The sequence below is a fragment of the Bactrocera oleae genome, chromosome 4, assembly GCF_042242935.1.
Source record: "Bactrocera oleae isolate idBacOlea1 chromosome 4, idBacOlea1, whole genome shotgun sequence".
Classification (NCBI taxonomy): Eukaryota; Metazoa; Arthropoda; class Insecta; order Diptera; family Tephritidae; genus Bactrocera; species Bactrocera oleae.
Genome location: NC_091538.1, coordinates 38025641 through 38051974, shown reverse-complemented (window position 1 = coordinate 38051974; position 26334 = coordinate 38025641). Strand labels below are relative to the sequence as shown.

Here is a 26334-nt window from a genome sequence, read left to right as displayed (position 1 = left end):
CTATTAACGAAAATTATATAATATCACATATTTAATACTCAGCTGTCTTACAGGGTCTGTTTACATATACTTACTTAGTTTATAAATAGATACATATAGTACCTGTATATGAGAAATGTATGCACTTCTATGTGAATATCTGCAGTTTTGTTCAGTCAACCCTTGTCAAATTTCCCTTCATTCAAAAATTGAGCTCGAAGCAATTAACTTACTGCAAAAAAGTGTGGCCTTAAACGTCCAATTGAATACTTAGCAATCTCCATAGTCAATTGACCCACTCCGGATCCGAAAATTAATAGTCCGATTTTTTTGTAACTCTCCACGATCCAGTCAGCAATTTCCAATTGCCAAATAAAGTAACGCTGGTAGGTCATATTACAGAGGCCATGGGTTCTATTGTATTGGGAAAGAAAAAACTCGACTGTGGTGATCTAAAAGAAAAAGCAATTTCTACAACTTATGTATGTGAATTTATATTTTTAATGAAAAACAAGTAAGGATGGGCTAAGTTCGGATGTAACCGAACATTTTCTACTCTCGCAAAGCCAAATGGTATACTCGTTTGAGATTTCTTTGTGGATTGACTGATATTTTCGGTAGAAGGTCAACTATAGGCACTGGGGTCCACATATTTAGTACTTAGGGGCTTGAACAGTTTTGGTTCGATTTAATTTTTGGTCACAAGGTGGCATACTTTAAACGTATTATTCACGCAAAGTTTTACCCCAATATAATCATTGTTGCTTGATATGCATAGTGGAAAGTGAAAAAATCAGATGAAATTGAAAATGGTGTTATATGGGAAATAGGCGTGGTTGTAGTCCGACTTCACCTTAACATAGATATATGAAAAGAACGTTATGCACCAAATTTGGTTGAAATCGGTTAAGCAGATCCCAAGATATGGGTTTTCCCCTAAAAGTGGGCGGTGCCACGCCCAATGACTAATTTTGAACGCGGTTCCTATAAAGTCATATCATACCATCCCAGAGTTAAAATTAAGTGTCTCTGGCGTGTGTAGTGCTTGGTTTATCGCGCTTTTAGTATTTTTTAACAGTACCGTTATATGGGGAGTGGGCGGGCTTGTCACCCGCTTTCACCCATTTTCACATCGTCAATAGAGGTGCTAAAAACATTTGCTCCCAGTGAATTTGGTTATTATAGCATTAGCGGTTTAGGAGATATGCACATTAAGTCTTTTAGGGGCGGGACCACGCCCACTTAAAACAAATTTTTAACTGCAGTTGCCCCTCCCTAATTTGATCCTGTGTACCAAATAACAGTCTTGTATCTTATTGCGGAGATTAGTTATGGCAATTTATTTGTTTTTGATTAATGGCGTTTTGTGGACGTGGTAGTGGTCCGATTACGCCCATCTGCAATACCAACCGTCTCACGGTACCAAGATACATGTCTACTAAGTTTCATAAAGATATCTTAATTTTTACTTTTTTATTTTTAAGTTAGAGCTTGCACGGACGGACGGACAGACAGTCACCCGGATTTCAACTCGTCTCTTCATCCTGATCATTTAGGTATATATATATAACCCTATATCTAACTCGATTAGTTTTAGGTGATACAAACAACCGTAAGGTGAACAAAACTATTATACTCTGTAGCAACCGTCGTTGCATAACGTTCTTTTTATATTTCTATGGCATAGTGCGAAAATGGGCGAAATCGGACTACAACCACGCCTATTTCCCATATAACACCATTTTTAATTCCATCTGATTCTTTCACTTTCCACTATGCATATCAAGCAACAATGATTATATCGGGGTAAAATTTTGCGTGAATAATACGTTTAAAGTATGCCATCTTGTGACCAAAAATTGTCTAAATCGAACCAAAACTGTTCAAGCCCCTAAGTACTAAATATGAATCCACAAAGAAATCTCAAACGAGTATACCATTTGACTTTGCGAGAGTATAAAATGTTCGGTTACATGTTTACTTGTTATACTTATTTACATATCTTCGGATTTTTTCCAAACGTAAAAAGAATCCTTCAACTAACCTAATAACTAGGTCCATATGTAAGTGTGTGTTATATTTTAGCTTATGTATGTATTTATGTACTTACTATTGATATTGGAATTATGAAACACATCAGAAATAGCATCCAATTGTCCACAGTATTTTTTTTGAATGGATATTTTAAAGACTTATCGTCACAGAAAAATCCGCGTTTATAGGGGGTGCCCCAAAGATGAAATGCCAATATCGGTAATCCAACTATGTAGAAACATAATATTTTGTTTTAATTTAGGTTTTAAGCCAGAGTTTAGACAAGCTCACACAATACAGTATGTGTATATATAATAAAAAATATTTCTTTGTATTCACGTCGCTTTTTGTTAATTTTGTAAATAATCTTGAAAACGAAAATTTCACAAAATATCGAGTTAAGGATTTTTTTCCCAAATATGTTGTCTACAAATATTAGTTTTATACTCTTGAAACATGTTGCTACAGAGTATAATAGTTTTGTTCACTTAACTGTTGTTTGTATCACCTGAAACTAATCGAGATAGATATAGAGTTATATATACATATATAAATAATCAAGTTAACGAAACGAGTTGAAATCCGGGAGACTGTCTGTCCGTGCAACCGATACATACAGTGAACCAAAAAAAAAACTTGTACAGAGAAATGTTTTGTCTTTTAAAGGACTTATCTCTTAAACTGTTTTAGCTTTTAAGCTGCAGTAAGTAACAATATGAGAATCTTATGTATTTTTTGTCTCTTTTTGAGCAGCCAAAAAAAAGCTTCAACACTTACGTTAGCACCACTTTTAATGCAGCTATCAAATAGGTACCGTATATATTGTATATTCTCACTTTACAGTATACAAGTCAAACATCAATGAAGTTATCAAAATAAACCTTTTCACAATAGAGCACTCAAGTTATTTCATCTTGCGTCCAAAAATTGTCGAAATCGTACTTTAATTTTTCAGGAATACAGGCTAATATTTTACTGAACATATCGGTGCATCTGTGAGGTCTAGTACTGTATAGTATAGGTAAAATTTGGTCAATACTTCGCTTAGCCCCATATATCTAATATAAATATTTTTAAACCTCCTTGACTTTATACCGCATCTATCGACCAACATGTAAGAAATCTTAATGAAATTCAGAAAGAATATATTTCTAATAACAGCGTATCCTCTTGCCTAAAATGGATGAAATCAGAGCAAAACTTTCCTCTAGTCCTCATATACCTAAAATATACGAATTTTCTAACATTCACTTTCACTTTATACTTATATATTGGGCTTTCTTAATGAAATTTGAAGGACATCTATTTCTGTCGTAATACCAAAACTGGCTAAAATCGAGACAAAATATTCCCTAGTCATCATATACGTTATATAAGAAAATTGATAAGAATTATATACCGTATATATCATTCCAGATATCTTAGCAATATTAAGTGAAAATCTAATATTGGATATACTACAGTTTAATGCAATAAATATGCGATATCGATCCACGAATTACCCCAGCTTCCATATACTACATATAAAGAGTTTCATTAGTCGAGAATGAAATTGGGTCCCATCCTTTGGTTGATGTTTTCCTCATATTAAACATAGCTTTGAATGAGCTTATATCACATATATCTCACTATACAAAATGTAGTAATAAAACTAAGTGAGTCTGCGACTTATAATATATGTACATAAGGTAATAAGATACAAACTTTGATTGTAATTCCTTTACGGTTTCGTCAAGCAAAGAATGTTGAATTTGTCCGTTTTTAATATAAAGTTTTGCCAACCCCTGAAGGTATTTCCGAGGCTTTTTATCCGAACTTAGCTCTTCCTTACTTGTTGGCATTAATTTAAACTTTAAGCCCCTTTTAGAAGATACAAATTTTATAAGTTCGCAAAATTGAAAGAGTGTAAATCTAAATTTGAGTAGTTTGTTGAAATAGTTAGATACATATTGTATAAAGAATATGATCGATGATATCAACTCGGCATAACCCAAGAAAACACGCGCAAGGCTTAAGTCCACGATAATCAAACTTGTAGATGGCCACCTAAGAATTGCGATCCAAAGAATGAGCATGGGGTGAAAATCTGCTTTAATCGACCGCCATCATAAATCATCAATTTTTATTAGGTGGTAACATCCCCATGCCCACATTTCTAACAAAATAAGAATTACACATGTGTGTGTTCCTATGTTTATTCAATTAATCAACACTTTACTTTCTCAATACGAAGATCAATTGAAACAACTCAATTCATTAACACTACTACAAGTAAAGCAGTCAAGAAAGCATACTATTTTATACTTACTATTTTATACATCCTGTGGTGCCCAATGAAGAAAAAAACAGTCGAACGTTATATGAATTCAGCGTTATAAAAATATAAAAGTAGCCGAATTTACAATCCATAGGCTTTTAAAAAGAAAGTCAACCAGCTATACCTATCAAATAAACCGAATATTTCTTTTGGGCAAATCATAATGAGAGCAATTGCACACAATATGCATCCTTTTTTTTAATTTTTAGAATAATATCAGTAAGAAAAATTAAGCTAACCGCTTTGCTCATAACTCAGATTCTAATAATCGACTTTTTTGCTGTCGCTTAGGTGAATTCTTTAAACTGTTTCCTTGAAATTTTTAAATGTTATTTCATACTTATATATTTCGCGATAAACATTCGGTAAAAAAATCTATGATTATTACTCACCACATCCCAGAATGAGGAGGTCTGATATAATGCGATAACAAATTATACTCATTCCAATTTTAAAATTCATATTTGTTGCATTTACTGGCTCACTCGAGGCATTATCGCTCCCATTTAAATAACCATTAAACGTCAGAGATACGTTATTATTGTTGTTTTTATATTGAGAGCTACTGATTATAACTGGCAATGGTTTTGTCGAAAAATTGGTTTTCGTTGGTGGCGGTGCAAAGGCCACAGTGGTTTGTACCATGCCCACCTGGGATATCGGCGACGACGGTTCACTATTACTGCTTAGGTTATCCAGGCGTGGTAATAACGCGGCGTCTGATATGCTTGTTGCTCTCAAACTACTCATGTTATTCTCATAAACCAACAAATCCCCCTCCTTTCTGTAATTTGATATACACATAATTAATATTATAATAAATTAATGATATGCACATAATTAAGACGTTAGTTAGTACTACAGAAGGCAATAAATTTCATTTAATATTTGACCTAATTACAGTTAGAGGAGCTTTTTATGATTATTTAACGGTTAGAATATACTTCTTAAAGATAAAATTTCACAAGGAGTAAACTTCTACAAAAATTATATCGGCATATCATAGTTCTTCCGAGATTGTTAGAGGTGCACTAGATCTAGCACCTTTAGATGATCCATCAAATATGATCTATTTAAATCTAGATCATCTACAGGTGCATTATCAGAAGATCCACAAGCATAAATCTAACTAAGGCGTTATTACATTAATAAAATTTTAGAATTCACGAAGCAATAATTGGGGAGAGTTTTTTGTTTTAAACAACGTCAATTTAAAAAAATCAGGGACCCGACAAATTGCACCTTTAAACCATAAAATATTTCCTTAATGCACGTAAATATTTATTTTGGATAAACACACGCATTTATTTGTATACACACGTATGTACATATATATGTACATATATATACACATAGGTGTGTACAATCAAACTGCGGCAGGAAGTATTTCGAAGCAGATTAGTTGTTCTTAATGTTTATTTGTTTATGGAGTTAACTACTAACATCAAGAACGAATACACATACCATACATACATATGACTGTACGTAAATATGGACAGAACGTATGCACAATATTAATATTATTATTTAATTATTTATTTTTAAATAAAACGCCTTCGTGTTTTACACAGGTGGTCGAAAAAAAATAAATAAATAAATGCTAATAAAAATTTTATTATTTTCAGATATTTGGAAAATTGCACTATGCAAGTTCTAAGTTTATGTTTTCACATTTTTTTCGTGTTCATTTTCAGTTAATTAAATATAATTTCTGTATTTCGAAATATAGCAAACTAAAACTGTTCACAAGAGACATAAACTAACCGTAGTGTCACAACACAAAATAACAACTGCTATTCGACAGCTACGAAATTCCAATTCATTTAGAATATTTCTGTTTTGACTGCACGATCAGTCTCTGGGGTTGCTTACACAGATCTTTGTGCAACATGCACTCCGCAGCAAATGTTGACAACACACTCTTTATTGCCAACATGCTTCAATTGGTGTCTGAGCACTGACTCAAACAAGTCGAGCCACGACGATTGCACAATAGAAAACGAAACAAGTTTGATAGGTTTGCTCAACGCAAGAAATCATTAAACGCTGAACACATAAACGACGACAAGCGACAGTCAGCACCTGTCAACTATTAACATACACACCTTCATATGGGAACAGTTATGTAGACAACAGCCCGACTTCACGGCAGCAGGCTTGGACCTGTCGCTGTCGTTAAATTAAAACCATTTCGAACTTTGCTGACGACAATGGGACTCTCGCAACATGTGCTACAGTTTTGTTCACCTAACGGTTGTTTGCATCACCTAAAACTAATCCAGTTAGATATAGGGTTATGTTTATATAAATGATCAGGATGAAGAGACGATTTGAAATTAGGGTGACTGTTCGTCCGTCTGTGTAAGTTGTACCTTGAGTAAAAATTGAGATATCTTTCTGAAACTTGGTGCACATGTTTCTTGGTACAGTATGACGATTGGTATTGCAGATGGACGTAATCGGACCACTGCCACGTACACAAAATTGCCCTAACTAAGCTCCAAAATAAGATACAAGACTGTTAATTGGTATACAGGATCATATTAGGCAGAGGCATATTCAGAGACATTAAATTTTATCTCTGGGATGGTATTAGATTACTTTATAGGAAGCGCGTTCAAAATTAGACAATAGGCGAGGCACCGATTTCAACCAACTTCGGTACATAGCATTTTTCTCATATTTCTATGTTTTAGTGCGAAAATGGGCGAAATCGGATTACAACCAAGCCTATTTCCCTTATAATATCGTTATAAATTCCATCTGATTCTTTCACTTTCAACTATGCAAATCAAACAACAATGATTGCATCGGGGTAAAACTTTGCGTGAATAATACGCTTAAAGTATGCCACCTTGTGACTAAAAATTGTTTAAATCGATCCAAAACTGTTCAAGTCCCTAGGTACGTTATATGTGGACCCCAGTGCCTATAGTTGACTTTTTACTGAAAATATCGGTCAATGTGTAAGATATATAATTGAAATTCATATAATAAAACAAGTAAGGAAGGGCTAAGTTCGAATGTAACCGAACATTATTTAGTACTTAGGGGCTTGAACAGTTTTGGTTCGATTTAGACAATTTTTGGTCACAAGATGGCATACTTTAAACGTCTTATTCACGCAAAATTTTACCCCGATATAATCATTGTTGCTTGATATGCATAGTGGAAAGTGAAAGAATCAGATAGAATTAAAAATGGTGTTATATGGGAAATAGGCGTGGTTGTAGTCCGATTTCGCCCATTTTTGCACTATGCCATAGAAATATAAAAAGAACGTTATGCACCAAATTTGGGTGAAATCGGTTAAGCAGATCCCAAGATATGGGTTTTCACCTAAAAGTAGGCGGTGCCACGCCTACTGACTAATTTTGAACGATTTCCTTTAAAGTCATCTTATACCATCCCAGAGATAAAATTCAATGTCTCTGGTGTGTTTAGTGCTTGGTTTGTCGCACTTTTAGTATTTTTTAACAGTACCGTTATATAGGGAGAGGGCGGGCTTGTCACCCGATATCATCCATTTTCACACCGTCAATAGAGGTGCTAAAAACATTTGCTTCCAGTAAATTTTGTTATTATAGCATTAGCGGTTTAGGAGATATGTACATTAAATCTATTAGGGGCGGGCCCACGCCCACTTTAAAAAAATTTTTTAACTGCAGATGCCCCTCTCTATTCTGATCCTGTATACCAAATAAGAGTCTTGTATCTTGTTGTGGAGCTTAGTTATGGCAATTTATTTGTTTTTGAATAATGGCGTTTTGTGGGCGTGGCAGTGGTCCGATTATGCCCACCTGCAATACCAACCGTCTCACGGTACCAAGAGACATGTCTACCAAGCTTCATAAAGATATCTCAATTTTTACTCAATTTAGAGCTTGTACGGACGGACGGACTTAATTCTAATTAATGTTACTTAATTTAGCCTTCATAAGCAGACCTTTCAAAATAGGTACCGTAGATCCCTCGGTTTTAAAAAGCGTCAGACAAAAGCAATTTAAGGAGGGGTTTTCCTTAATTTCAATACAATTAAATAAACTACTAATTTCTAAAATATAAATAGGTATAACAAAACATTATGTATTATTACGTTAGTGAATATGTAAGTAATATATGGGTATACAAAAGCATGTAAGCTGTGTGTACAAAAATATACCATAACAAAACTATTATACTCTGTTGCAACATGTTGTAAGAGTATAATAAATATCAGTACACTGTGTTTGTAATTTCAGTTACACTAGATTTCTTGATCAGCAAAGTGCTTTCTTCAATGAAATTTCAGTGTTCTACTTATATAGTGTTTAAACTATTATTATACACACACATGCACACATTTACACCAGTTCATTCAACCAAAATACCTATACACCAACGGGAAAGGAGTCATAGCAAGGACGCAATTATAGTGAAAGAGAGCAGCACCTAGGACCTAACCTTTCACACCCGGACGAACAAAATTATATAAGTATAATATATAAGTATTTTATATAATTTGGTAAGCCATTTATTATTCATTAATTATGTAAAAATTAAGTAAAAGGTCTAAGTCGTCTTCAGAATATAAGACGTATGAGAATTCTTCGTGCAAACTCTTTATATAGAGGTAATTAACAGTCACAAGATACTGTAAGTCACGCTAATCGTAGATTAAATTCCGATGTAAGTCTGTCCGAACAAATTATCAATACAGATCAACATAAAACCAGGCGGGAAAATCTCGACATTTAAATAATGTTCAACATAGGGTATTTCTACTTTGAAGAGCAAAGTAGAAATACTCGGGAACATAGATTTCGGCTCGAAAATCCCGAGGTTCGATCTTTAGAGCAAGTTGTAAATACTATTTAACATAGAACAGGGCGACAAGATCCACAAATTCGCTCTGAAGAGCAAATAAGAAATACTCGATGTCATAGATCTCGTAGAGAAAATCCCGAGGTACGTTATGATGAGCAAGGTAGGAACACTAGGGATCATAGAGAACTTCGCGCAAGAAATCCTGAGTGGACTGGTGAGGAATTTAGAGTGCATTCGTGATCTAATGCAAGAAGAAATCCTGAAATAAGGAGAGAGAAGCGTGATAGAAAATAACAATGTCGACAGCTTAGTAAGTAGGGTATGAGGGAAGAAATTTTGAATTAAATACGTCTTGATCAAAGTCAAGTTCGCCTTCGTAGAGATAACCCGGTCAATAGGCAAATTGAGAACGAAAGGCTGTTCCAACGAATCCGATTAACGAGAGAAAATAATGTTATAGAACCTGATTATAGTGACAATTTAACAGATTTCAAAAACTTTTAGTTCCAAAATATAAAGAAGGACCCTACTGAAATATGTATTTGCTGCGGCGGATTATGATTTTCACACCAAGTTCGCAAATTAAATTTCGAAACTATTGCGCAAGGTCAACGGAATGCTGAAGCCGCCTTTTATTTAAGGCAATATTTCCTTCGGAAGATAGTTGTTAAAAAGAGCGTTCCAAAAATGTGTTTGGCTAACGGTTTAGACATTCCATAAATACCGGATTGTTTGAAAGATTTAACCCCAACTGAAGAACGTCTCATAATGGCTAGATTTTGTCAAAGGTACTGTTGTTAATACAAGTATGCCAATTTTAATTTAACAATATTGTGACATCTCTACCAAGATCTTTGAAGAGGCTCATGTGATACAAATTCACTTAAGAAGGCGTTTGAAATACAATAATGATTACATGATCGATACCATACGCCCCGCAAAGATTATGGAAGTTTTGTAATTCTTAGTTAATACCCCTCTGTATCGTGAGCATAATATACATATTATTGAGAACTGGATTTCAGAATTTAATAACCAAGAAGAAGTTCCGTTTGTTGCATCTGCAAAGGATTCCCGATTGGTTCAATCTTTTCACTCGAAACAAACTTCTCATGATAATCCCTTAGGTAATAATATTCCCATGGGTATTTTACCTTCAGAGCTAAATCCAGGCAGTCAAGAAACTCTTTTGGACAATATTCCTGTGGAAAGCTTGGCCTATAACCGTTTAGGTATAGTGCCAGGTGAAGTACAAAGACCAATTGACACAATTCAAGATAATAATTCAGAAGAGTTGTCATTTGGAACAAAATATTATTTGAGCAGAAACGTACATGCTCTGAAACATATAGCAAGATAATACGTTCTAAAATTCGCCGTTATGCCCAAAATCTATTAAGCGAAAACTTTGTTCAAAACTTGATTCAACACGATGATGGTTAAATTCTTAAGCTTTTTAAAGATAATGCCGGCATTTTTGGAGAGCATTTTGTCACTAATTTTTACTGTAGAGTGGAGTTTCAACAGAGAGGTTCCCCGCATGTACATGGCATGTATTGGCTTAATAATGCTCCGAGGATCAACCTCCAAGATCCTCAGACATTCCCTGATTGACATTCTTTTGATGACTGTTTGTTGGACATTAGATCAAGTTTATCAAACCCCAAAATTTTTCTAAAAAGAAAATTACAGGATATTTTATAACGCTTATAATCCTCTGATTTTGGAACTCCATAGAGCATATATGGATATCCAATATATACTGGATGCATATGCTTGTTGCTCATATATAACTAATTATATTAACAAGTCTAACAGCGGAATTTCTAGGCTTTTAAATGAAGCTATAGCAGAGGTAAATGCTGATTACAAATTTATATCAGGCACAGAAATATCTGCACAAGAAGCAGTATATTGCTGCATTGGGGTTTATCTTTCGGAAGCAAGTAATGCATAAATATTTATAAATACCTCTCGACCTGAGGAACGTGTTCGAATGGTAAAACCTAGAGCGGAACTTCTGAACCTTCCATCAGGTTCGACTGAAATATTCGTAGCCGGTATTTTAAACCGCTATGTTCAAAGATCCGATCAGTTAGAAACTTTTTGTTTATCTGATTTTGCATCTAGGTATAAATATTTTAAATCCAGTAGAAGAGCACAATGATCATGAAGAAGAAGAGGGGGAAGACGATAATTTACCAGAAAGCGGGGTTGTCATGCCTCTTAAAGACGGTAGCGGTTTTGTTAAGAAACGTACCAAACCTTGTATTATTCGGTATAGAAGGTTTAACCCATATTTGGCCAGAATTGAGTATTTCCGCGAAATGGTAATGCTTTACTATCCATGGCGGAATGAACAGCAAGATCTTATTGTAAACGATAATGAGCAGACTTGCATAACATATCGTATTCTAATTGAGGAAAATCAAAGAAAATATGATGTTTTTGAGCAAAGAGAACTTGAAAATGTTCTCGAAAGTATTTATAATGAAATAGACTTAGAGGAAGGTGATCAAAATAAACTACCTGTTGTGGAAAATGAGTTCAGAGTGTTGGCACATCCAGAAATAAACCCAAATATAAATTTTCTGGAGTTGCATGGTGAAGATTCAACAGATAATGGAACTGAATCTGATTGCAAAAGTAGACTTATTAAACTACCATCTTTAATTCCAGTTGAGGAATTATTTTCTTTAGTTCAAAGTCTAAATACTAAGCAAAGAATCAATTTGACACATTTGATGCACCAGCTCAAAACAAACCGCCCATTTTATGAGTTAATTGGCGGCGGTGCAGGTGTATTAAAGAGTCGTTTGATATCTGCAATATATCAAGCGCTTAACGTACACCTGGATCCAATCCAAGTTCCTTAAAAGTTCTTTTTTGCGCACCTACGGGCATTCAGTTGGATAGAGAGTTGGGGCCACTTAGCAATGACACAGTTAATTTATTGTATTCCAGACTTATCGATTTAACATTTATCATAATTGATGAAATATCGATGGTAGGTGCTCGTATCCGATCATAGTCTTTGATGATTTGAAGCAAATCTCACCTGTTGGAGATGGCCCTATGGCATCTGGTACTATGACAAATTAGGACATACCACTCATTGAAACTCAAGTAGTTAATTTAGAGAAATATCCCAATGATGCCATACATTTAATTTGGTCCAATGAAGAGACAAATAATTTCAATGCCCTTATGCTCAGTCGAATCCCAACTGAAGCTATCCTTTTAACTCCAAAAGACTCAGTTAAAGGAATTGGTATAAGTGATGAATGATAATATTTTGGAAAGAGTTAAACTTTGCCTTATGACTGCCTTGGAATAACTATTCATAAAAGTCAGGGTGTCACATATAATAAAGTTGTAGTTCCTACTCGACCCAGAATGCATAGAGCTTCAACATATGTCGCTTGTAGTCGAGCTACTTCTGCAGAAGGTCTATTCATCATAGGAAATTTTATTCCTCCTAACGAAAGTTTGGATATACCAGGATTTACTCCAATTAACGAGCTGAGGATAGATAGCACGGAAACAAGCAATAGAAATAAACGGGGCATTATAATATATGCAAAGCAAGCTTTGCTAGTTCTACAGAACCAAAGGTTGGAAAGAAAATGTATTCAGGCCGCAAAGTTTTAAAAGCGGTTTTGTTTAAATGTAATTTTTATATTATTATAATATTAATATTCTGGTTCTATAAAGAAATTCAGTTTTCTCTGTCAGACATTTAATTGTAGAACTTCAGGAAGTCCTTACTTCTGAGTTATGCAATCAAAATGCGCTAATTGTTGGAGATTTCAACATTTGTTTAATGTATACAGGGAATTCAATAGGAAATCTGCTCCAAGAAAAAAACTTTAGTTGCCTGCTTGGTGTAGAATATTCAACTACACCTGCCGGTACACAAATTGATTGGGCATTTTCAAACATGGATCCTTTCCATGTAATGCAATTACTTTTGAGATAGTACACAGCTATCATGAGAGTATTTGTGTCTCTATTTCCAACTAAAGTTTAGAGACTTATTGCAATAGTTCTTCATTTTTTTTTTCAAATATATATTAAGAAATGGTATAGACATTTTGACAATAGTTTTTAAGACAATTTTAAAAGAAATGTGTAAATAATCTAATTAAGAAAATTTTAATTATATGTATAATTTGTTATTATATAAGACATTATTATACAAATATATGATAGAAATTAAATAGTATAAGGAGAAAAGAAATATAATTTGGATATATGTATAAGAATCTATATAAAAACTTATGTTTAATATTATAAATATTATATACAAATTAATATAATAACATAATTTTTAAAGTTGTTAATATTTATAATTTTTAAGCTAAACATGTATAATAATATCGATATAATAAATAAAAGATGTTATTCATTGTCAAAAAACGAATTATTTTCATACTTTATTGTGAATGTAAATAACTGAGGCAACGGTTCCTACTTCTAATTATTAAAATATATATAGAAATCTCAAACGAGTATGCCTTTTGACTATGCGAGAGTATAAAATGTTCGGTTACATCCGAACTTAGCCCTTCCTTACTTGTTTTTCGCATATTTTCGGCAAAAATCCTGAGAGTGGAGTTCACGTGATGTTTATATGTGCGAAGAAGGAGCGCATAACCCTAATCATGATTGGAAAACTAAATTGTATTACAAATAAGCCGATATTGGATCAAAATATAAGATATGTTAATATCATAAAGATAAAATCACATTCACTACTTTTGTGAATAAATTCGTAATCTGGACACTTGAAACCATCAAAGTTTGCTAAGATATCCATACACAAAAAATACAGTATTTTTGCGGAGCTGCCTAAAAGTTCTTCTGAGCTGCAGGATGATTAATGCGGAATGGAAAGGAGCCAGATTGATCAAATTAGCGCAAACAGCAACTCCTCGGGTGCGTGTAATGTCATGGTCACTTGTAGCTAATGAGCTTTTAAAAAAATGTTAAAGGAAAGCACTCAAACTGATATCCTATGCAGACAACATAGCTATATCAGTGACTGGACAAGGCTTTAAGAGTCATACACCGATGGCCGATATCGGTCAACCTAGAGGTAAATGCCGATAAGACGGAAGCCCCCGAGACTCATCGGGATTGAGTTAACAATTACGATGCATACCAAATACTTGGGAATAATTTTGGATAGCAAACTAATGTGGAGGAGAGAGTGAAAATGGCCAGTGATGCCCTAGATGCATTTAAGAAGATGCTAGGGTCTATAAGAGGCCTATCACTTGGCGGCAGCCAAACAGCGGCGTAGTCTTTCTCTACGGCTACGGTGTGATGGACCGTTGTCAGCAAAATCTCATACAGAAAACCGTTGGAGCGGATACAGCGATTCGCTGTTCTTTGCATAACGGTAGCACTAAGAACCACTCCAACGGCTGCACTATGTTACTCAACCTAACACTAATCGACATTGCAGTGGAAAGCTCTGCAGCAAAAAGAGCTGCAAGATTAGCGGGGTTGGGTAAATGATCCACAAGAACCTTCGGGTGTAGCTGAATAAGCTGGGGGTTGGTAAATAAAATAGACTACATACTCTAACGCTTTATTTGGGGGATAAGGTTTCAATTCACACTAAAAGAGAGTGGATGGCACAGAAACATGCGACTGGCCAGCGGAACTTACAACACCTATACAGACTTATCGAAAATGGCTAATGGAGTGGGAGCGGGAAACCATTGCTCGGAGCTACATCTCAGGCGACCCTTCAAGCTTTCGGAATACTGCAGTATTTTCCAAGCCGAAGTCTTGGCGATCAGGAAGGCGGCTAAGATGGAACAAAACATAAAGAAGATCAGTTACATATACCTATGTCGATAGCCAGGCGGCAGTTAAGACAATAATCTTACATCGCATTACGTCAGAGAATGTCCTTAGAAGCAGGGTGGCAGTAGATGTAACAATTGCGGAAAAGCGGCATATATACTGGGTTTCAGACCACAACGGAATTCCGGGAAACGAAATAGCTGATGAGATAGCAAGTGTCATTCGCCTGTCCACCGAACCGGTACAGGAAATACTGGAGACACTAAAAACGATATACATTGATGAATTTCCACAAAGGCTGTAAGATGGATCAGGCCGAGATGGAACACATGATCACCAAGATCATGTTCAAGAGCCCCGAAAGAAAACTCGCATGCATTTTACTTACACGTTCTCGAAAGGACGATTACTGGCATCACACACGAGCCTGATGAGCATAAGTAACGACGATACATGCAGAAAGCGCAGGAAAGTAGGCATAAGACAGGCGGAATACCTCCTACGCTTCTGTCCAGCATTATCTATAACTCGTCTAAGATATCTAAGCGAAATATTGAAGTTCAAGGGACTAGATAAAGTATCAAAGTTAGATATCAAGTCGCTCTTAATTTCGCAAAAAGCGTTGTCGTCCTTAATGACGAATACTTCAGCTTATATTTAAACAGAATCTCCATCTGGCATTACTAAGGACAGCCAGTTAGTATAACTTAAGGGGTTATATGGGTTTCGTCGGGTAAAAAAGGAATATTTTCAAAAAAAATGTTTCTATATAAAAAATTATTTATTTAATTCCAACTTTTTCTGTCTTCAAGAAACACATTTAAAGAATAATTTCTGAGATTTTCAAAAAAAAAAATTAAAACTATGCCATTGTAACGTTATGTTCGGTGACCCCTCGAAGCATAACTCCTGACAAGATCATCTAAAATGAATAAAACAAAAATATGTGTTTTAGTTAAGACCATAAACTCGTGCTTGAACGAAGAAAAAAAAAAGGTAAAATTGGAATTTTGGCAGACCTTTTTCCAACAAAATGAAAATTTCGGTCAAATTTGTTAGACATTTCTTTTTTTAAAATAGTTGTAATTGAAAAAAAATCTTTCGTCCAAGCACTAGTAAATTGTATCTCAAACACCTGTATAAAATTTCATCATATGTTGAGTAGTTTTCAAGGACTTTTGGCAACCGACTTTGAAAACACAGTTCCGAGTAAAACGCGTTTAAAGTTTTGAGTAACAATAAAAGTGGAAAAACAAAGTTTTTCTGTAACTTACAGTGAATTGTCGATTCCTGGGCCATAAAGTAAAGATCCTGCAGCAGTTGCAATGTCCAGGGCATCCTTTTACTTCTGTCGATGACGGATTCTAGCTTCGCGAGTCTCGCTCGCAGATTTTTTTTCAGTTGCGCACACACGGTTTTCATCCGAAATTCGGGCATATTCGTGGGAGTTCCGGCCCACGAAAATTTTATTTTAAATCCATACCGTGCATAATCAATAATTAAGCTGATGTTCCTTCATTGAAGGTATAAGCAGCGACCAATGCCGCAATATTAACAATCTTTGAATCATCAGGCAGTGTTTTTAGAGTAATTTTCCAGATCAACTGGTTCAAGCACTCCTTATTATTTTGTGGGAAACCACCAACACACCGTTCTAGGTGCTCATTCTTACTGAGATCTTCATAGGTATATTGGTGTTATAGCAATCAAAACTTCATTTGGTAATAGAGTTTACTCATGTTTAAATGATGAAAGAGTATTTGTAGCTGATGCTCGTTGCCAAGCGCACCAAGGGTCTGGACCTTTAGGGCCGTTATCGTGCTGAGGTTTTTTATCTGTAGAGCTATAGTGATAATAGGTAGCCCATATAGCGTGTTTAATTTTTTCCGCCTGTTCACAGTTTCTTCTTATCGCCAAACCATAGCACACAGTTAATTTGTCTATTAGTTTACTTGTCAGTTTACCTTTGCCAAAAAGAGTTTTTTTTTTGTGTTTTTTTACCGTTTACTACTTTTTCCTCAGTTGTTTTCTTTAGTAACTCACGCAAATGGGTCCCCATTCCTTTTTACAAGTGCCCAACGCATTCTTTTTTATTGATAACAAAATCTTCACCATAAAGTTGGGTTTTGAGAAGACCAGAGTAGATTTTTGAGTCCGCATCTCCTATATAATTTCAAAACATAAGTCCATGTTTGACAATCGAGCGTTTAAACATTTCAATAATCGATGAGACTTCCATGTTTCCTGATGCTTCAGTGTGATTGGCGGTGCATTGATTTGTTTCAATGTGTTCTTCTTTCCATTCTTCATATTTTACAGTGTCTTATTTTTTATTCCAGCTTTCACTTAACTTACAATAAGAAGATTTCACCGATTAGTAAATTCACACCATATAGTGATGATAAACCACGTTTCTTCCAGGTACCGTCACCGGACAACACCCACATCTGTCGTATCTTGTAAATCGCTTTCAAGACTTGTTAATTGTTTTTCTTCTTGAGCAGCAGATGAGAATAGAGTTTGAGGAACTGTCTCAATACACTCATGTATTTTATCAATATAAAAATAAACTGTTTATGTCCATCAAGCCACAGAATTTCTTGCATCCGGCGAGCCCTAAGCTCAGTATTCTCATAACCAAAATGAATGAATTTCGGATCACATCGTTCACATTCTACTATGATTTTAAATCCCAGACCAAATTTCGAACATTGCTTAAAGTGTACTTTACCATTACACAATTGATCTTCATTTTCATTTTTAATAATGTTAGAAAGTCGCACAAACGCTGAGAGAGTTGAGAACACCAAGGCAAAATCTATGATTGAATATTGGAGCGTGTCCTCTTTTGGCACGTGCTCTTTATCATCACCTTTTAATTTTTTTGCTGAGGTGCTCGTGAAGGAACTATCATCAGTTACCATTCCTCTATCCCATCTGAAAATGTACTTGTTTCAGGGGCCGACTCATTTGAGTTTAAATGTATTAGAGTCTACAAGTACGTTAATAGTTGCTTTATTTATTTAACTCTATCTTATATACCACCCCATTCGGACCTATCTGTATACATGCAACATGCAACATGCAGCAAGGACTGTTTCCTTTTTCTCGGTCTATCTTTTCTACGAGCTCCGACGGCTAACTGTTTCCTTGAAATTTGATGCATTGTTTATCAATTTCACAACTGACACTAGATAACCACTAATAATACCACGTTTTTTATAAATTTTATGATAGAAATTTGGGACAACCTCAATTAAAGCTAGTTCTTCAAGGAGTAATCACCAACTAAAATATTTTAAACTAGTTGTTCTTAGGAAGTGAAAGTAATATACAAGAGACAAACAATAGACGAGCAGCTGCTCCCTATACCTGAGGCGCGCTGACCTTTCTATACCTGACTTGGAGCGCACACCTTCCAAAGGCTGTATCTCCGAAACTGTTGTTCGGATTGACTTGAAAAGTTAGAATAATATTCTTGACAGGTTGTAGAAATTAATAACCAAAATAAAAGATTTTCTCCGATTTTGATCTTTACAAATTGCGAAAGTATAAAATGTTTGGTTACACACTTACTACTTTCTTACTTGTTATGATTTGTTGGTGTTACCTAGTAAAATACTTTAATTTTTAACTTAATAATTTGCTTTATGAGACCCCTGTGGTCTAAAAGGAATGTTACAAAAATTGGGCCCAGTGGGCGTTCTTGAACTTATCTGATTATGTACTCGCTGCTTCATTCCATATGTTCAGTTTTTTGTCGAAATAACGAAACGAAATTACCATTATCGTGCAGACTTATTATATGGCTTCTTGTTTTGCTGTTCCAACACACAACCGGTGCCAGAAAACATCAACTCAAACTCTTTGGATTCCTCTCGTTTTCTTTCTTTCTCTTCCTTGACGTGATTAATGTAGTATTCTTGCCACACTGAATCCTGAATCTAAAAAGTATATACATATGTAAAAGATTTAAATATTTTTTTTTTAAATATTGAGTATAACATATATCTTTTTTTATACTCTCGCAACCTGTTGCTACAGAGTATAATAGTTTTGTTCACCTAACGGTTGTTTGTATCACCTAAAACTAATCGAGTTAGATATAAGGATATATATATATATATATATAAATGATCAGGATGAAGAGACGAGTTGAAATCCGGGTGGCTGTCTGTCCGTCCGTACAAGCTCTAACTTGAGTAAAAATTGAAATATCTTTATGAAACTTGGTAGACATGTTTCTTGGTACCGTGAGACGGTTGGTATTGCAGATGGGCGTAATCGGACCACTGCCACGCCCACAAAACGCCATTATTCAAAAACAAATAAATTGCCATAACTAAGCTCCACAACAAGATACAAGACTTTTATTTGGTATACAGGATCGCATTAGGGAGGGGCATCTGGAGTTTAAATTTTTTTTTAAAGTGGGCGTGGTCCCGCGTTAATAGGTTTAATGTGCATATCTCCTAAACCGCTAATGCTATAATAACAAAATTCACTGGAAGCAAATGGTTTCAGAACCTCTACCTACAGTGTGAAAATAGTTGAAATCGGGTGGCAACTCCGCCCACTCCCTATATAACGGTACTGTTAAAAACTACTAAAAGCGCGATAATCCAAGCACTAAACACGCCAGAGACATTGAATTTTATCTCTGGGATGGTATAAGATGACTTTATAGAAACCGCGTTCAAAATTAGACAGTGGGCGTGGCACCTCCCACTTTTAGGTGAAAACCCATATCTTGGGATCTGCTTAACCGATTTCAACCAAATTCGGTACATAACGTTCTTTTCATATTTCTATGTTACAGTGCGAAAACGAGCGAAATCGGACTACAACCACGCCATTCCTTACTTGTTAAATACAGGTTTCTCAAAATTCAAAAATGCTAGGAACTTAGCCTAGGAATAACATAATATTAGCTGTCTTCGGTTGATCATTTCTATGCCCTCTTGTCAAATCATTTACATTCTCTGGTGGTATAACCATGGTGGTGAATCCGAATGTCAAAATTTTACTCAGCTCCCGAGGTGTGAATACAGATATGGATTTAGAAATAAACGAATTTAAAAGAACCGTAAAATATGTTATTAATTCGCACTTATTTGTACTTTCAACATGTTGCTACATAGCATAATAGTTTTGTTCACCTTACAGTTGTTTGTATTACATAAAACTAATCGAGATAGATATGGAGTTATATAGGGATATCACGATGACGGGGCGAGTTCAAATCTGAATGAAAGACTGTCCATTGTATTGAAATCCTCGTTAAATCCATTTTGAATGACCTACTTGTCCAATTTCAACGAAATTAAAACATTTCAAAAATAGTGCTGTTTAGACGTGCCATCCGCATTATTCAAAAATTATTTTATTAATTGTTTTGACTTTTTACATAAAGAGATAAAAAGTATCCTATGTCCGTCCGTCGGTTTTATACTTTCCCAATAAATTTTCAGTCAAATAGGTTCAGCCGTTCTTAAGTATTAAACAGTGTAACTAATACGACTTCATTTAATACATATGTACATAAATGCAGTGGGTCATAGCTTATTTGATACAGCACTCAATGTAAAATTCAAATCGCGTTACTTTCAAAACTAATACGAATATTGCAAAAACTAAAACGCCAATTTAAAGAATAATGAATTTTGTATACTTCAGAAACTTCATGTATTTACCAACTTAAATACCGCTTGATTTCATACCACAGCTTATCTGATACAATATAATTACTCATTGACGTAAAACGTGTATACGATAAATATTGTATATGTGTTTTAGTATTTCGTATGGTAGCCTGTAGCCTTACGAGATCCTGGATCCTGGTTGTGATTGAGTTCACTTGGAATTTTGCCGGATTGCACGATTTTTGACTTGTGCTTTGGATCATTATCTTGATAAAAGCGGAAATTCTGACTAATACTAAGTTTATCGACACTTTACAGCAAATTTTTTTAAGGATATCGAAGTATATATTTTTGACCATTGTGCCTTCAATAAACTCTAAATTCCCTACACCGGCTGCAGATATGCAAGCCCAAACCTTCAAACTTTCACCGCCGTGCTTCAAAATAGCTTTAGGGTTCTCTTTATTTAGCTCAGTATTCTCTTTGGACAAACGTAAGGCATGCCTTCGAAGTTAAAAATATTAAACTTGGACTCATCTGAGAATATGACAGTATTCCAGAAGTCCATGGTCCTGCATGTATGCTCTTTTGCGAAATTTAACCGGTGGTGTTGATTTTTCTTACTTAGCTTCTTACGAGCTACTCCGCTTTTGAAATCATGTTCGCGGAGTACACGGTGGATAGTTTCGACGCTGCATGCTTTCCTTATTCCTGCTTAACATCTGCAGCCAGTTTTGGAGCTGATAGTTTGGGGTTAACTTTGACTTTTCTGACAATATATCACTCATCAGAAACACTAAACATTTTGTTAGGTGCTATTCTGCCCTTATATTCCACGCGATTTTTGTGTATAAAACATTCAAATATATGCTGCACAGTAGTGCTTCTACAAAGATTTACATTTTCATAAATTTTACACAGCTATTGACCGTTTTTGTTCACGTTGCTCTAATATTGTGGGACCACCCATTTTTTCAAATTCACTTACTCGCGCTTCGAAATGTCAAATTAAACTAAAAATTATCTGACTATAATCACAAATGCCACCAGAAAACCTTAACAAATGAAACAACCGTTACTTGGCGCAACAGTATGCAGCTGGGCGATGCTGAAGTCCATGAATCAAACAAGCTGTGAGCTGCGTTTCTGTATTGTTGATGCAATTGCGCACTTGTAAGTCATATGCATATACAAATGTGAAATTTGTTTTGCGCATTTTATGAGTTTTACTATGATCGACAACTTTGGATTAGAAAATGTTTTGTTTTTCTTTTTGTTAAGTAAATATTGCAGTTGGAATTTTACATTGAGTGCTACAATATATCAAATAAGCTGTGACCCACTGAAAGTATATTGCAAAATCGACGGTGACCTTGCAAAAAAGGCCTCCGTTAGGACCTTCTGCAGGAGTAAATTTTCTCGTCTTTCCGTGCTGTGGTTCGGACGTTCTACGGTTACATAACGAAATAGCGTTTCTTTTTATACTCTTGCAACATGTTGCTACACATTATAATAGTTTTGTTCACCTAACATTGGGCGTATCACCTAAAACTATTTGAGCTAAATATAGGGTTATATATACATATATGCATAATTGATCAGAGTGACAAAACGAGTTGAAATCCGGATGTCCATCCGTTACAAAACACCATTAATCGAAAATTATAAAACGCCATAACTAAGCACTAAAATAAGATATACACGTATAAACAAAATAGTAGGTGTATGTTTAGCTGGTACTGTTTTTTAGCCAAAAGGTGTTGTAACTGTTGCTTTTTTTTATACCGTTACATTTTTACGATGAAGGCGAAAGAGTAATGCATAAGTATCAACAAATTGCATTGCGTACAAATTCATTCATCAGGGAGGTCGAAAAACTTTGTAACTAATGCTCTAAAGCAAAAAAAAGAAAAGGAAACTAGTGGTCTTCCAAGAAAAACTGGCCTGATTGATGATCGTCGTATACTTCTCTCGGCAAAAAAGGACCCTTTGTGACTTTACGACGAATTGCAGCGGAAGTTGGACTAAATATTAGCTCACGGACAATTCGGCGTCGATTAGTGAACTGTAATCTACCGGCTGAACATAAAAATTGGTGCGGTCCCACTGGAGAAAAAAGTGGCGAAATATTTTATTCAGTGACGAAGTTAAGATTAATTTTTATGGAAATGATTATAAAAGAACTGTCCGTCGCCCTAAAGGCAAAGAATTTGATTGTAGATTCACCAAAAAGACAATTATGCATGGGGCGGAAACATAATGGTGTGGGGATGATTATCCTGGCAAAGCGTTGGTCCGTTATTTTGGACAGAGGACACAATGACCGCACTTGAGAACAGAGACATTTTACAAAACGTGTTGCTACCATACGCTGAAGAAAACATGCCGCTGAGATTGAGTTATCAACAAGATAACTACCCGAAAAATACATCAAGGTTGGTATCTGAGTGGTTCAGGGATGCTAATGTGACCTGTATGCAATGGCCTAGTAAATCCCCTCATCTCAACTCGATTGAGAACTTGTAAAGTGACCTTAGGAGGAGATTGGCAGCCTTTTCTTTTCAAAATAAGGAGCAACTGTGGCGAAAACCAAGATGCTACTCCATTTGGACCGAAAAAAGGATAACTTGAATTTTTTGATTTTATTTAGAAGAAATATTTTACATCTATTATTTTGACCAATGATATTTCTTATTTTGAAAAAAAAATCGGAACGAAAAATTTTCGACATATTTATGTTTAATAAAGTAAAGTAAATGTCTAAAACAAAATTGTTTTAAATATAAAATCTTCAAAGTTATTAAATAAAAACTGCGTACACATATTATTTTGTCCATAAGTGTATATCTGTAATTTGGTACAAAACATTGTATTGGGGAGGTACATCTATGGTTGACAAATGTTTCAAAAGTGGGCGTGGCCCCGTCTCCTAAACCATTCAATATTTGCACAGAATAAATATTTGTGACACTTCCTTACACTGCGAATATAAATGAAATCGGATGATAACCCCGCCAACTCCATACATAACGGTTTTTTTTTAACTACTAAAAGTGCGATAAATCAACAACCAAATGCGTCAGAGACATTAAGTTTTACATCCGAGATGGCACAAGGAAGTTTTAGAGAAACCGTTGTCAAAATTGAACGATGGGCGTGGCACCGCCCATATTTAGGCGAAATATTATAACTCCGGAATCGCTCGATCAATTTAACAAAATTTGGTACATAAAATTATTCTAACAACCCCATTTCACAATGAGAAAATGAGCGAAACTGGACTGCAACAACGCCTTCTTCTTATCTAGCACAATTTTAAATTCCATATGATTTCTATACAAATCAAGCACCAAAGAATATATTAGGACTAGACTTTGCATAAATAGTTCTTTTGAGGTATTTTCGAACTTCCGGTTTACTTCACACCGCATATATCGGCTAATATGTGAGCTATTTCAATAATCAAAAATTCTTATAATGTTTCATCTTTGTGCCTAAAATGAGTAAAATCGGGGAAAAACTTGCCCTAGCCCTCACATAACAAATCACAGAATTTTCAAACATCCGATTGATTTTTTTTTTCCACATATGTTGGTCATGGTATGTGAGGTACCTTAATAAAACTCGGGGAGTATTTGATTCTGTTAATAGTATGTTGTATTGCTGAAAATAGATAAAATCGGGTCAATATTACAATTAAATGAAGAAGTTTTCTTAAAAATTGTGTGGGAATATGAATGAATGAGTCTACATTTTTGTCTAAACCTTTTATCCCCAAAATAAGGAATTGCGATCCTCTGCTTGACATCACATTTTCACATCAACAAATTATCCTAAATTTAGCTTCTTCAGTTGAGTTTATATCCCATATATGTATTTCATTTGAAGAGGATTTTAATACAATTTTAGTTGATGCAAAGTAAAATATAGTAATAAAATATAATATAATATAAATAGTATATGACCTATAGTACAACTTAATAAAATGCAAATTAAATTGTAATCCAGTGACGATTTCGTCGTATACTGAATGTTAAATTGTTTCGCAACATTTTTTAATATAAAGTTTTCCTAAAATTTGATACTTTCTTTGATTTATTTAGGAAAGTTCTTGACTCCCTTTGAATTTTTATTATTTAGCCGAAATATTGCAAACTGTAATTAAGAAGAAAGAATTAAGTAAGGAAGGGCTAAGTTCAGATGTAACCGAACATTTTATACTCTCGCAAAGTCAAATGGTATACCCGTTTGAGATTTCTTTGTGGATTGACTAATATTTTCGGTAAAAAGTCAACTATAGGCACTGGGGTTCACATATTCAGTACTTAGGGGCTTAAACAGTTTTGGTTCAATTTAGATAATTTTTGGTCACAAGGTGGCATACTTTAAACGTATTATCGCGCAAAGTTTTACGCCGATATAATCATTGTTGCTTGATTTGCATACTGGAAAGTGAAAAAATCTGATGAAATTTAAAATGATGTTATATGGGAAATATGCGTGGTTGTAATCCGATTTCGCCCATTTTCGTACTATAACATAGAAATATTAAAAGAATATTATGTACAGAATTTGGTTGAAATCAACCAATAAAGTAGTTTTTAACAGTACCGTTATATGGTGAGTGGGCGGGGTTGTCACCCGATTTCGCCCATTTTCACACCGTCGATAGAGATGCTTAAAACATATTATAGCTTCAGTGGTATAGGAGATATCCACATGAAACTTATTAGGGGGCGGGACCACGCCTACTTTAAAAAAAATTCAAACTGCAGATGCCCCTCCCTCATGTGATCCTTTGTACCAAATAAGAGTCTTGTATCTTGTTGTGGAGCTTAGTTATGGCAATTTATTTGTTTTTGACTAATGGCGTTTTGTGGGCGTGGCAGTGGTCCGATTACGCCCATCTGCAATTCCAACCGTCTTACGGTACCAAGAAACATGTGTACCAAGTTTCATAAAGATATCTCAATTTTTACTCAAGTTACAGCTTGCACAGACGGACGGACGGACAGACAGTCACCCGGTTTTCAACTCGTCTCTTCATCCTGATCATTTATATATACATAACCCTACAACTAACTCGATTAGTTTTAGGTGATACAAACAACCGTTAGGTGAAAAAAAACTATTGTATTATACTCTGTAGCAACAAGTTGCGAGTGTATAAATATAATTTTGGTAGTTGCTTAAAAGATCTTAATGTAAATGTATATGTTTGTATATAAATATATAATTGTGTATGTATGCATGTATGTACATACATATGTGTACCGAATGCAAGTAGCGCCGTAATAGCCTAGCACGTTGCCTAAAATTCTCAATGAATAACAAACCTTCAAATTAATTAATTTTTTTTCTAATTTTAATAATATTGTTATTAACAAGCAAAGTATTTGCTTTTCCATTTATTCATTTTACGAATATAAGTATTTAATAATTTAAATAACAAGGCAAACATTTAAACGACGCAACTGCGTTTATTTTGAATTTCAAATGTCAAAATTTTACTTTCTATTTGGCACAGCAAAATGTAAAATTCATTTACACCTTAGGACATTTTTCACCCCAATTCAACACCTTGAAAAATATTACCGTTTGGCACACATCCTGAGAAAAAATCATAACACTACTACGCACACACGCACAGGGATGCACCGTTGCCCGTTTATTTCAGCATCTGGTTCGCTTTGTTCATTATTAATACAAAATTAATCGACTTGTAGGTATTTAAACAGT

General features: G+C 34.8%; 1 protein-coding gene across 4 annotated transcripts in view; it reads right to left on the bottom strand.

Annotated features, from left to right (window-relative positions):
• LOC106623551 (putative phosphatidate phosphatase) overlaps window positions 1-26334 on the bottom strand; it is a 43544-nt gene that overhangs the window by 2573 nt on the left and 14637 nt on the right. The window contains exons 1-4 of one of the 4 annotated variants that reach the window (XM_014243101.3): window positions 16228-17851; window positions 4723-5114; window positions 2090-2241; window positions 213-431 (exon numbers count right to left, since the gene is read on the bottom strand). In XM_014243101.3, coding sequence (XP_014098576.2) covers window positions 213-431; window positions 2090-2241; window positions 4723-5080 — 729 coding nt within the window. In that variant the 5' untranslated portion in view covers window positions 5081-5114; window positions 16228-17851. Of the gene's footprint in view, window positions 1-212; window positions 432-2089; window positions 2242-4722; window positions 5115-5794; window positions 6062-6094; window positions 6195-16227; window positions 17852-26334 lie in introns of those variants that run through there. The other 3 variants (XM_014243105.3, XM_014243104.3, XM_070108067.1) reach the window with 3 other exon arrangements.